Source organism: Molothrus ater, chromosome 1, assembly GCF_012460135.2.
Source record: "Molothrus ater isolate BHLD 08-10-18 breed brown headed cowbird chromosome 1, BPBGC_Mater_1.1, whole genome shotgun sequence".
Taxonomy (NCBI): Eukaryota; Metazoa; Chordata; class Aves; order Passeriformes; family Icteridae; genus Molothrus; species Molothrus ater.
This window is the reverse complement of record NC_050478.2, coordinates 53317041-53331493: the sequence shown is the minus strand read 5'-3', so window position 1 is coordinate 53331493 and position 14453 is coordinate 53317041. Positions and strand designations below refer to the sequence as shown.

At 41.0% G+C, this 14453-nt stretch overlaps 1 protein-coding gene across 1 annotated transcript in view; it reads right to left on the bottom strand.

Annotated features, from left to right (window-relative positions):
* Positions 1-14453, bottom strand: part of GLI3 (GLI family zinc finger 3) — a 201775-nt gene that overhangs the window by 131727 nt on the left and 55595 nt on the right. The window contains exon 3 of the mRNA XM_036406944.1: positions 3543-3785. Coding sequence (XP_036262837.1) covers positions 3543-3785 — 243 coding nt within the window. The remainder of the gene's footprint in view (positions 1-3542; positions 3786-14453) is intronic.

The window sequence follows — 14453 nt, the reverse complement described above, 5'->3', positions numbered from 1 at the left end:
ACAGGCAGTCTTAGCACTGCCATAAATCTACATGAAAATTAAAATTGTGGAAGAAAATAACAAAGGCAAGTTGCTATCCCCATCTTCCCTGCCTCAGCCCCAACTCTAGAGATGGAATTTACATTAACAAGGGGCTCCAGCTACCACTGGAATTAGTGTTTGAGAAACTCAGGATTTTAAATCCTTTTAAGAAACACTGTGATTAAGGTCAGTAACTCTGCTCTCCTCAACAAAGAAAAGGAGCTAACTCCAGCTTTTCTGTCATCTGTCCTGAAGCCTTTTTAAAGAAAAAAAAAGTTTTTAGAAGTTAAACAAACAAAAACAGCATCTCACTCTTCCTTTGTGAGCTGTGTTTAAATAGTGGTTAAGAAATCCATAACAAAAAAGACAGAAAATAAAAATTTCTGGGTTAGGCCTGTATTTTCCCTTTTATCTGTTGGAGAATAGAAGGCTGTGAGCTGAGCATGGGACTACATTCACATTCTCAGTTGCTAAATGGTTGAGGGGCTCTCTGTCGGTGCAGAAGGGCTGCCAGCTCCATAGCATGTTTCATCCCAGCTGTTTGAAAAGCTGGTTCACTTGAAACATAACCATTATCCCCACCCACACTCTGCAGGAGAGCAAACTCCCCCTCAATGAGGGATTTCTTCCACATTTCTGGTAACTATTACTACCAATATTTACAACATCAGTCATTTTAATTAGAAAAAAATTAAAACAAAAAAATCCTGCAATGCACAAACAGACACACACGTGTTTACATGTAAAAATGCAAAGCACTCAAGTTGTTTCTAATAACTGCAGCTCATGGAAGGAACATGCATTCTACACACAACTCACTTAAACACCCTTTTCTTTTTTTTGTCATAAAAACATACAGATGTCTTTCTTCAAAAAAATTATTTTCCCTTTTCCTGTGTTACAGGAAGCCTGCCCACACTTTTAAATACAAAGTGGGTATAAATAGAAGCACGAATTAGGCATCTCGAGAGGTCTGTATTTTCCAGCCACAGGGAAACTAAGAAATTACTGTAAGTGTTTACACATCTGACTATGTTGAATTAAAACATTTTCTATACATATGCCTAGCAAAACTAGCAAGAAATTAAGAGAGGTAAACAATAGCCTCTCTGGTTCTTTACCTGTTGCTACAGTGTACATTATTCAGCCTTCTTCATATGGACCACTAAAAGTGTCAGTCTTAATGCAGTCACCACTCTGATGAAAGCATATCTTACATATATAAATGATACAACCACTATGAAAATTTCAGTAAGATTGTCTGCTTTCCAATAAATCTAACGAGACATTTGTCTTTTTAGTTGTCTCTTTGTATCATAGCTATTAAAGGTAAATAAAAGCATGATGGCTCTTTTTATGACATTAATAGCTTGAGGGACCTTATAAATCAGTGAATACAAATGCACTACTCATTACAGGAGAGGGAAGCAGGTCTGTCCATCTGATGCTTTCTGACTTAAATTTCTGTTTTAAGATCTTGTTGCTCATTTAAAATTAACTCATCTCCTGTTTCTCTGCTGTTGTATGGTGGGGAACTTCTGTTGCTCTCTCAACTTCTGACATCAATGTTTTGCTAGTAGTCCACACAGCCTAACTAGCTAGCATTAATGGTCACAATACAGACACAGTAGCTTCATTAAATCTTGACAACTCTTGTCAAAAGGTGAATTTGGGAAAATAATCCAAAGTAAACTCATTGCAAACCACTCAAACACATCCTGACTGACCAGATCTTTTTCTTCTGTCAGAACCTTCAGTAATTTCAGTAACACTTTGAACAAGATTTAATGGGTGAGCTGGCAGCTGGTCAGATGGTCAAAATGGCAATCTTCCCCACTAAATGCAGCATAAGGTTTGTTGGTTTTGAGGGTTGTTTTTGTCACACATTTCATTTTTCCCCAGCTGTACTGCCTACAAACAGAGAAGCTGTTTTGCTTCCCCAATAATACTTGCTTGTTTTGTTGGGTTTCTTTTAAGCTAGATTTGGGCATTTGGTAACCAGAAGCTAGGAATGGTGCCTCCAACCCCCGAGGTAATACTTGTATGCTCTGCTGCTCACGAGTGAATGCTTGCACTGCACATTCATGCCTCTCTGGCAGGAGTCTGCCACTGGTGTGCTGCAGCAACTGTGTGCTCCTCTACAGAGAGATGAGTAACTCCCCCAGAGGGTTTGAGCAGGTCTGTACGAGAGCAGGAGAGGAAGGTGTACAAAAAGCAACTGACTACACTGAAAAAGAGCTCAAAAGCTTAACTGCAAACTTTTTTCCTAAATACTGATCTAAACTATACAGACAACAAGTGTTCATTTTCTCATAATATCTCCATCCTTATTAACAATCAGGCTCTTTTTTTTTTTTAAAGGAGGTTGGTGAGACTTAAGGTTGTGCAAGACATACTTTGATCTGCACCCTGATGAGTGAACATTCCCCTTTGCTGCTAGCCCAACTAATGAAGGGATAAAATTAGCTTTTATCCCTGGCACTTTCTTTAGCAAAAAAACATGCACTAATCAGCTGTCCTCACTAATCAGTCGTCTGGCTAATGACCTTTTGCCTTAAAACACTAAAATTTCTGAATGATGTTAAAAAAAAGGAAAACCAATGCAGACTGCTCTCTCTTTGTGGGTCTTAAGCCTATCATCTGGAATTGGAGACTGAAAGGTTAAATGGCAAATCTGTATCCTGACTGGGTGATAAATCTATAATCAAAAGGCACAAGCCTTGACACCTCAAGATGTACTTCATTACGACACAACTAAATGATCTTTTTTCTCTTTTTTTTGTAAACTAGAAACAGATGAAAAAAAAAATTGCTTAACTCCTTCATACTTTGCGCCTGTGGAGAAATCCACTCCACATCTGTGTTCAAGTGTCAGTTAATTTCTTACTTTTTTATTAATGCCTGAGTGAGAATTCAGAAGTTGAAACCATTTGCCTTTTTTCCTCCCCCTTACAACTTCAGGGAACTATAGCTGGGAAAGAAAATTGCAAAAACACTCCATCAAGCCTGCATTCTCAAACACACTTGTGAATGTCCAAAAAAACCCTCCAAAACAAAACAAAGAGTCTCAAAGCACAAAACTAAGCCTTCCAATTCCCCAAATTCTCAGTGTACAGGGCACAGTCCTTCTTCCTCTCAATAACATACTTTAACATTGTTTTAAAAGAGGGATTTTTAAGGCCTGTTTCATTTTCCTTCTCTGCTAGCTATAATGAGGCCCGTTTTTCTTCATGTTTTAAGGAGGTGGAGCAGAACACAACCCTGGATGGCTGAGGAGGATTAGCAACAGATGAGATGTCCTGTGGAAGTCACTTTGCAGAGGCCTGCAGTAATTTCTACCTGCAGTGCAACTGCACCCTGGTTTTTAACTTCAGGAAAAAAAAGAGATTGCATTTACCACAAACATCACTCCCTCCAGATAAAGCAGTTCTCCCCAGGGACAATGCAAAGTGACAAAATCACATTAAATTTGACAGCCTTCCAACTTTGCATCCCCAAATAAGGCAGCGATCAATACTCACGGTAATGAGGGTCCATGTAGCCGTTTCGGGGGTCCATGGTAAAGAGCGTCCCGCGGTACGGTACGGAAGGTTCGGGAAGGTGTGATATAGATCCATGGATCTCCTTCTTGATTAATGAGGCCCTTTCCTCACTCGACGTGGAAGGCTCTTCACTGATCTTGCCGAGGCCTTGCCCACCCTGCGGCTGCATTGTGATCGCGTTCCTTCTCTCTCTGTGATAGGTCTGCCCAGGACTTTCATCCTCTGCAGAAAAATGAGGGAGAAGAAAGAGAGAAGGGAAGAAAAAAGAGAGACACACACTTTTAGCCCATTTATAGCAAATACAATAAAGAAAAGTTCTCCCCCCGCTGCCCTCCTCCTCCTCCTCCCGGTGTAAGTTTGTGACAGGAGGTGCCTGTGTGGCTGTGAGGGATGGCCTGGGGACGCTTGCCCGTTCAGAGCCGGCAGCAGCCGAGCAGTAGATCACCGTCACCCATGCACTGATGCTCCTCCAGCAGGGCTATCAATTGTGCAGGAACAGACAGAGGCTTGCTGTTTCCCTGCCTCTGGGACAAGGAGACTGGGAGCTCCCTGATGGGGAGTCAAGAAATGATTTGTCACCCAGAGAAGAAGATGAACCCCACCAGCCAGGCCTAAATCATGCCCAGCCACCCACCACAGCTCTGCAGCCCAGCTCCAGGTCCCTGGGGTTTGCCTGTGTGAGGGGCTGAAGCCTTGCAAGGAGGTTGGCAGTGATCAGAACCAAGGTGGGCAGCAATAAAATGGGTACAACTGCTCAAGATACAGGACCAACAGCATCAGGTAGGCACAAGCAAGGCCACCTGCTCTGACAGTGTCACTATGTGCAGGATGGTTGCATATACTCCCCCTACCTCTTTTTCCCATATCCAGAAAAACAAAGCCACAAACTCTTAATGAACAAGGGGGAAGAAAAAAGCTGGGGGTAAAATAATCATAACTAAGAGCATCAAACCCAAATCCTAGTTTGGAGTAAGCCTCTAGGCCTGTGGTACCACTTGTAAGGGGAAAAGAGCTTCCTGACCATGGCTCTACCAGTCTTTCTTGCAGACAGCTCCAGGACTAGGTGCTAAAACAACCCACTGCTCCCGCAAGAATTTTAACCCCTAGGGACTACATACACCCTTCAAAAAGCAGACAAAATGGTTCTGTTCCTCAAAATCAAGATGCGTGCTCCTAGGTACATTTCTCACATGCCATCTGGCAAAGGGGCTTTGCTAGGTACGTAAGTCTCTAATGTAAATGCTCTCCTTCAGTTGCATTATTGGTTTAAGATACAGATGTTTCTCTAAACAAGCATGATTGCTTGCTGCCTGTAATCCTTGGCCAATACCAATGCTCCAGGTACAGCCTTGTTCCATCAACCACACTGCACGTGCAAGCGTACACCAATACATCTTTAAGGAATACTGATAAAGATTCTTCATTTCGAAGTTGCTCTGCAGTTCTAGAAGTCCACAAGGAATCTCAAATTATTAAATGCTGGGTACAAAAATGGTAACTAGAAAAGGAAATGAAAACACCCTTAGGAAATAAAACTAAAGTGCCCTTACACTACAATCCACATGCAAGGAAGAATGATTGACACCAGTGCCAAGATTGCTCTTCAGTTGTCAGAGATTTGAGGTCAGGGCAAAGTTTTCACTTGTACCTTTCCCTGGTGCACTTGTTCACACAGCAAAAGCAGCAGCCAGCAACTCACTGGGTGACTACACTCAGCAAGGCTGACCAGCGTGACTCAACCTATGTGCCTTTATATGAATTAGATCAGAAACAAGGTCTGGACGTACAGATACCTGGCCATTATATGTGTAAATTAGCCACACCATTGCTTTGAATGAAATGCTAACCAATTTTTTCTCTGCCTCCTCTCCCCCCAAGTAGCAACAACACAAAAACTCAGCAGCATAGCCTATTAAGCACTTAATTATTTTTCTATCTCCAAGTATTACAGCAACCAGGGTTGCTGACTTATCAGCATTTTCCAGGGACAGAATTCTTTTTGCAGCCAGTAATTCCACATACAGAGCTTTTCCAGGGTTGGGTCTGAGAAGAAAGAGTTAATGGAAATAGACAACAACATTACAGAGTTTAAACCCTTTGCCCTTTCCTATTTTTTATTAATATGCACAGGCATTTGTCCCTGCTCTGGATTAGCAGGGTTTAAGGTTTCAACTTTTTACACTGAAGCTGGTTTTAGTTAGAGAACTGCAAATCAGGGACCAAAACTTTAAAACTTATATGAGGTTTTTAGAAACCCGCTTGTATAACCAAAAAAAAAAAAAAAATCAGCTCAAAGATATATTTTCCATCAGGTTTCTCTTTAGCCAGAGTCTTTTATGTTAAATTTCAACCTAGAGTGAACTTTCACTGATGAGACGTAAACTGCTATAAAAACAGGGTATTACACTTCATTTGAAATTCTGACAGACTCTTAAGTAGAGCAAGCTAACCAGTGCTACAACAGTTCAGAAAGAAGAAAGCTAGAGTGATTTGTGGGGCTGTATAATCACTCAGATGATCAGATAGGATTTCAGTTCTTTTACTCTTCCATATAAAGATAATATTTGTTAAAACTGCCATCCTGGGATACAACAAGAAGCTGACATTTATGTGTAGGCTCCACTTTTATACTTTTCTTCTCAAAACATGCACACGTCATGAATCAAGGTACTAGTGACTGTTATGGAAAAGGCTGATTTTTCAAATTGCTGAATTAAATTCAAAACCTACTTTCAGTAATTTAGAAACAAAAGGGAAAATATGGTTTGTTTTAATAAGGTTTTCCCTTTTTTGGTTACTTGAGAAAAAAAAGAAAACAAAACTATTTTTCCTTCTGTATCAACGATCTCTCTCCCATTATAAAGTTATTGCCATGTGCCATTACAAGTCAAAAGTTTCTGGATGTTTTCTGCCACACAAAAATTGCCCCAGAAGTATTTAACTAAACACGATGGCATTTTTGCAATAATAATAAGGTTTATTCATCAGCCAAACAGCTCGCTAAGCACTGACTTCACACCACTGGGATGCTGGTGATGGGGGCAGATGAGAAATTTGACAGCACCCACGCTCCAGGACACTAAGAGCCAAGCAGTTTGCAGGAGCTCCCCCGGCGCCGAGCGGGAAACTCCTCTTGCAGTAATGCTGCCGGCTCTCACGGCAGGCAAGCCACTCCAGCGTGCCAAAAGGGGAAAGCTGTCTAATCTTGTTCTGGTTCAACTGAAGCGTTCAATAAAGTTTCAAGAGTAAGTGCGGGCAAGGCGCGCCAGGCCAAATTATTGACAGAAACACACTGTCCACCATGGCAACAAGTGGGATTCTAAAGCAAAAATGTAAGCAAACAGCCCACTTCTCCAGCAGCATCTGCCAAAGGGGTTTTACAGCCAAATAAGCGAGAACTGTTCTGTTACTGCTCTGCTCACGTTTTAGAAGTGACCAGCTTTAGGGTCAAAAGATCCATCTGATTTATTAAAATGTTGCAGAGAGACAAATCCCAAAGTGAAAGATGAAGCTGGTGGCAGCCCATCAACTCCAGTACAATTCCTCCCACCTTTTGCCAGTGTAAGAGTGAAGGGTTAAATAAGAAAAGAAAAAAGCAATCATGCCCAAGAGCAATCTGCATAAGCTTCTCTTTCTTCACATACACCCTTTCTCTGACTTAACAAGCCAATAGCCAGAGACACATGTTAGAAGTGCCCAGTCTTGAATGATCACTTTAATCCAGGATTCTCACATCCACTGAGAAATGCCTGATTTAGTCCTGCCATTTTGATCAGAAGCCAATTTTATCAGAAGTGCTGAGCACCTCACTTAATGGAGCACCTCTCACTTAATCAAAAAGCTTTCTCAAAAAACTCACACTGGACAGCATGCCTGAGTAAACACACTTTTAATTGCACAACTAATTTACTCAAAAAGTTTTTTAAAAAATCAGCACAAGCCAAAACCTAAGGCAAAAATCCTTTAAACTTTCTTTACCTGTTGAACTTTTTTGCCTTTTTTTACCATAGACCAAGACAAAGTAGAAGCTATTTTACTTTAAAGCACCCAAAGTCAGCAACTGAAAAAAAAGTTGAAATCTATTGATAGAGCACACTAAAAGTCAATCCCAACACACTGCAGAAACACCCCTGATTAAACAAGACAACACCAGCCTAGTTAAATCTCTTAATATGTTAAGTTTCATCACCATATTTCTGCTTGCAACTTCCAGAGAGCACTGCTATCTCATGAAAGATCTGACAGCACTTCAGCTGAGTAAGAGAAAGAACAAGGTACTTACAACTCAGTCCAAGAGACCCTGCCTGATGTTCCCTCTAAGCTCTTCTCTTCTCTTGACCAAAATTCTCTGGCTACCAGGACATGGGCATTCCTCCCTCTTTTTCTCCCTCTCCCTTCTCCCCCCCCCCACCACCCCCCCGCCCCCATCTCCCTCCCTCTCTCTCAAAGGCAGTGCTTCTCCCATTAGAGGAATTAAAAGTGGTTGGTGCCATGCTAAATTTAACAAGCTCATTAGTATTCTTCCTGTGTGCTTCCTAGTGAACTCTCCCTATTCAAGCAGCTCTCTCTAGCTGAGGGGTCAGGCGGCTAATCATTAAATCAAACTAATGTCACCCTATCACAATCAGCCTAAGAGAAGGACGGTTTATTATTTCAGTTTATGCTAAATAAACGGTTTTACAAATGGTCTCCAAGCAAGGTCAACAGCAGCTTCAATTACAAGACAAACTTAACAAGAGTTGCTATAAACCAAGTGCTCCATATTGACCTAAGCACAAGCTCGGCTCTGCATATTGCCACTAGCAGGATTGTACAGGAATGCATATTGTAAAATAAAGGAAAGGGTAATCTTTTCTTTGCCAGAATTTGTGACTGCACAGAGACTGCTCATTCACCTCTCCCCAACCAGATTGCTGCTCAGCTCAATTCACCCCACACAAAGGCTGAAGACCAGACCTCAATGGACCGAGTGAAACATGTTCAAAACTAGGCTCTCTATTGTGACTGAATTTCTTAACATCTTTTCAAAAAGCGGAGAATGCCTTGAGGCTAAAGGAAGAAACAGGCTAATGGTGAATTGGGAATACTGAGCAAATTTCAGAGCCCTTTCCTCCTAGCTTTTGAGGTTGAAAGCAAGCTCTTTCCTTTCAAGTTTCAAAGTCCTTTTTCCTCCCGCAGTGTCACAGAAGGATTTGAAAAGAAGGTAATTGTGCTCACAGTCCCCCTGATCAGAGCTTACGTCCTATTTCTGGTATTTCAGAATACTTCTTGCAATAATGGTGCATATAGCTCAATCCCTTAACCGTCCTGCACTCTGCAATTGCTCATTAAATGAACAATTGCTGGTATAAAATGCCTTTTATGTTCAAGGTCTGGATATAAGATAAGCATTCTAGTACTCTAAATTTGGTTTACTAAGGAAACTCTCCATCATTAAATTACAAAACTGAAATCAGAATATCAGTCTTTCCCAGAAAAGTAGCATTGTAGATGCTGTGAGCCAGAAGGAAGGGGGAAGGTGGAATGCAAAAAAGATTGACTACTTAGATTCTTAACAGAACAGATACCTAAGTAAGAAAGCCATTTCCTTCCCATTTAAGAAAGGCTAAGTTTTTGACACCTGATATTTTCTTCCTTGAAATGATGCAATAGAGCAATTGGCAGGTTCATTAGGACACCTGTACCTGCACCTTCTTGCATACACACACTTTTCACTTCTCTCTGACCACCTTAAGAGCAACATTGGAGGAAATAGATCTGTAGGATTGTGCCTGCCTTTAAAAACAGCATGTGTTGTAAGCAAAATTTTGTTTTGGGTGAGTACAGTAGCTTAAATTGGACACCCTTGGTCCCAAGTTTGTTGTTTTCCTGCATTTGGAGCAACTGCACAAGAAGCACTCTGGAAACACTAACACAGATATGAAGGATGATGCTCATAATTGGTTTTAAAAATAGACTCCATTTACACAAGAGGCTACAAAATCTGCTAGATAACAACACTGTACTCACTTTATTTGCAATGCTTAAGCATACCTTATACAAAACTTTTGTGCTTATAAATAACATACATTATCTGAGCTTACCACTGAAAATTTATAGTTTTCTATTCCTACTTGCAATGCATTTTTAGCTTAGTTATTTTTTCGTTTTCCTATGTATAGTAATTTCCAAGAACTGATTTGTGATCTTTGGAACATGAATACACAGCTTTTTTGTAATTTTGTTTGTTTGTTTTGAAAAACATGTTATATTCTTTTGTTGTCAATTTTAGATTTCACTGGAAGAAAAAGGATTTTTCAATGAAGGAGAGAGGGGACACAATCCCTACAAATCTACCTAATACTCCACTCACACTCCCTTATTTTCCTCAAATGACATACATTCATTTTTGCTGCATCTGCTGCACAGCTTGGTTCAGTTCCTTTTTTGACAGTACAGAGGACAGAACACAGTGCATCAATACAGTGCCTATGACTTTAGAAACAGAGCCTGATCATGCATTCCTGAGTCAATGGCAGAGCTCCCACTGACCTGGGCGAGACAAAACTGGGCCTGTACGGAGTTCACACCACTCCAACACTAAACCAGCAATGCACTGTTATCAGGAGAACATCACTCACAGCCTTTTCCAAATGTGTGAGTAACTCTTCCCCAAGACTGATGGGTAACCTGAGAATGGCACAAAGGAGCTTAAAAAACTCAGGTAAACTTTTCCAGACCCCTAAATCAGAGAGAGCCTTCTAAGTAGCAATATCTTTATCTCAATTTATCTCAATCCAGATGAATTTACAGTCCTCGTTACCTCCCCAGCCACTCCCAACTAAAACCAACCAGCTGAATCTAAACAAACATATAGGAAATTATGTAAAATAAAGCCACCTTTAAAATTTCATACAAGCAAAGACCTACAGTATTTATTTTACTGAGAGTCTGGATCTACAAATCCCTGCATGAGATCGATAGGGAAATGCTAAAAATCTCATATAAGCTGAAAAAATCCTACTGAGGAAACACAAGAGGCAGATGTAGACACAACTACCTACACCCAAAGCAGAGTGCTGTGGAAACTTCCTTGTCAGTCCCAGGACTCAGCCTCAGAGGACAGACAAAGAGGGCAGGAGGCAGGGCTGGGCTGCCTTACACATGATCCTGCATATTGCTGATCACGCAGGACATGTGGAAAAAAAAAAGGAGTAACATTTGGGCATGTGCCTGAAGTTACTGACCTGACACTTGAGCCATCCCAGTCTCTTCTTTTTTTCGGAACAAGCTACTGAAGTTGCTTGCTGTGAGCCAGATTCTTGCAGTATCCTGTTGGCCAAGTTCCCCTCCAGCTGCCCAGCTGAACCACCAATTAGCCAAGATGTGGAGCTTGAACCCTGCTGCCCAGCCACAGCCCAGACCTGCAGGACTGAGAGTCTCTAGGAAGCTAATGGAGGGACTAATTCTCAGCAACTTGCAAGGTCAGCCTCCAAAGAAGTGAGAGCCTCACTTCTGAACAAGCCCTCTCCCAGCCCATTTCCACACAGGCTTTAAAATAACAAAAACAAACAATTTAAATCAAAACAGCTGAAAACCATTTTCTCCCTTCCCAAGTTCAGGGCTACATGTTTCTCCCATGGCAGACAGTGGATTATTGTGGTGATACTTAACACTGCTGGCAAGCGCAGCCCCCAGCACTCTGGTTTAGGTGTTAGTGACGACATTGACTGCAGCAGGAGAAACACTAAACCCTACATCTAGGTACCGAGCAGGTGGCAAGATTTTAAATTTACCTTAATGGGGCCTGCAAGGCCCAAATTTTGCTTGCTTTACTCACACTGAAATTCTGGGGATTTAGTGAAACTACTTCTGCAAGTAGAGCAAGAGGGATTCATGTCCAGCATCAGAAATACTCCAACCACTGGGCATGAATAGTCTGTCTGGAAAATGCACTGAAGATGTTGGTTGACACGTGGAAATGCTGTATCATTATCTTGATGAGAAAGGAGCTCTTAGTAGTACCAGTGCTTTGTAGCTCCAGTGAACAAAAAAAGAAAAAGAAAGGCGTAATGCAGAAGTAGAAGACATTTGGAGGTAGAATTAATTGGCAAAATTAACATGTAGCCTGTAATTTCTCCTTTTAAATTTGCAGTACTAGAAGGCAGTCAAAAGCACTTTCCTTTCTTGGTATAATAAATTTTATGTTTTGATTTTGCTACTTGAGGACTGGGAAACTCAAATGAGAAAAAAATATTTCTTTGAAGAACAAACTTACTTTTTCATTTCCCCTTCCAAAAAAACTGTTCTACCTTACAAAATTTTGCAAAGATTGAAAATTACCGTGCGACAACCTCAGCAAACTAGAACATTTGCTCAAGGTCTGCTGATCAGGGCTAAAACTCAAGCTTTGCACTTTCAGAATATCTCCAGGATCGTTGCCCTTCTCCAACATCTGGACTGTTCAAAGAGCCAAGAGAGTCAAATATAACTAAAAGACAACAACAGACATCAGGATCTGACCTTTGGCAACTATTTCTCAGAAAGAAAAAGCTCCTCAGCCTATTGTAAAACTCTCAAATGATCCTGATTTAAAAACATTATGAAGTTCCTTCCATTAGCCAGTTATTAGACTGTTAGTCATTGCTTACTTTGAGCAGGCTAATTAGTTACATCAAAGGCACTACAATAAATTCCCAGGAGGGTTTTGGTGGGGGGATATATTTCTCAACCATCTAATAGCACATTTATGCCTATCTGTGGGTAACTGCCTCATTTCACTCAGACACTGGGGGACATATTCTGTGCTGTCACTTTCTACCAAGCCAGCAGCAAGACCAGGCCTTAAAGCTGTTTGAAGCCTGATATAAATGTGATTAGCCACGCTTAAAAGCCACAAAAGAGTGAAAAAGGAGTTATAAACCCTTTGGTGCACCATCCTTTTGCACCATCTACAAACACCTTAGCCTTGAGAGAATAAAAAAACCCAGTTATTTATAGTGTTGCATATGAATAGAATTATATTTCTTCCCTTTTTCCTTGGGTGGGTTCAAACTCCTAAATGGAATCATTAGCAAATCACCAAGTGGTTTGCAACAACCCAGGCAACCCTTCAGTTTAGATGGCAGATATCACCTATTCAGTTGCGAAATTTACTTATTGCTGCATCCTTTTGCACAGCTGCAGTAAGACTTTTGTTTCCATTATATCCCTTTACTTCTGGTCTCTGAGAAATACCAGTTGTTTAAAAATATGTTATGGGTTACTCTGCCCTGATTCACAGTGGCTGCAATCTCTGGACAATGATTTCACCAAAGTTTTCTAAGGGTAAAATTTGAATGCCATATAAATTTCTTGGTGCAGATATGTATGTACTTCTACATAAAAAAGTCTAGTCACAGGCTACACAAATCACACCCACAAATTCAGCTCCACCTTACATTCCATAAAATCCAACTAATTGCAGATGATACATGATGTCTGCAGTAAGTGTCCACACAGGCAGGCTGGACACCTGAATGTAGAAATGAGACTTTTCCCAATCCTCATCAGTAGTCTAAATAATTCAGAAGAATGCTGCAAGACATCATAAGGTTTACAGCAAAGGATGTTTTCAAACAAAGAAAAACTCTGAAGCTCTGTACCCCAAGGAACCTGATGCTTTGACATTAGTGCACTAGTTTAGAACAGCAGAGCTACTAATCCACAGATATTGTGAAATATTCCTTTTATCAACACTGCTTCTCTGCCAGGAATATATTCTGAATGCCCCAAACCTGGCTTATTTACCTCTAAAGCTAAAGCTCAGAAGCTTTCTTCTCTGCCTGGAGACACTGCTTATGAAAGAAAATAACTCTCCTTAAGCCTTACGAAGATTTTAACCATCCCAAAGACCAATCTGTTTTTTCTCCCCCCTGCTCATTTTCTGCTCAGTTTTCTCCACTAAAGAAGACGTACAAGCTCTGGCAGGGGCGCATGCTGCCATACTCTCATCGCTCCTGCCTTCACATTCCAGTCATCAAAAACACTGCTCACAGCCACAGCAAGCAGCCTGGGTCCCAGAATGGGTGCATGTGAGTAGGCAGGGAGGGATGGAAATTGGAGAGCCTGGAAGGAAAGGACAGAGCAATTTCTTCATATCATGATTTCCCTCACCTAGGGGATGGAATCTTCTCAAAAGCTTTGGATCTTTGGATGTGTGGAGTTGGAGAATTAAGACAACTTAAGAATGAAGACAACCAGTCACTGGCTTACTTGTCAGTGCCTGTCTCCTCCCTTCGTCACTTCCACTGCACACTTCTGGCCAGGCTTTCCACCCTGTGGCAGGGTCTGCCAGCCCTGCCTGCTACATTTGAGAAAAGGCAAGAAAGCTGAGACACCCCAGCTTTTTCCAGCTTCTCAACACAACCCCACAGGGCAAGGAACTGAATGCCAACCAGATCACTATATAGATGAAAACAAGTTGATGATTAATGCTTTCTGTTGAGTTTCAGGGATGAGCAAAACTGGTTTTGAGACTTCGCTTTTTTATTACTTATGCATTTGTCTTTTTAACCTTAATGCTGGATAACAGATTTTAAAAGACAGTGGAATATTGGCCTCAAGCTTTTACTGATTAACTGCATACATGTACTTAGGTGCTTATAACTGCCTTAAGCAATACTGTGTATTTCCATTTATCAAAATGCAAATGGGCACCTGAGATCATAACAGCCAACTTAGAAAAACAATCTTATGTTCACGAAAAAAATGGCAGAACAATTTAAAACAGCACTCTCCTCCTACTACAGTAGCCATGCGAGCTCAAAAAGGGCATTCTTAAATTGTTAATCAGGTTTTGCTGGCTTCATCTATCCACAATCTGGCAGAAGGAGATTTCAATGTTTCCTTATTATTTTTTTCATTTATATT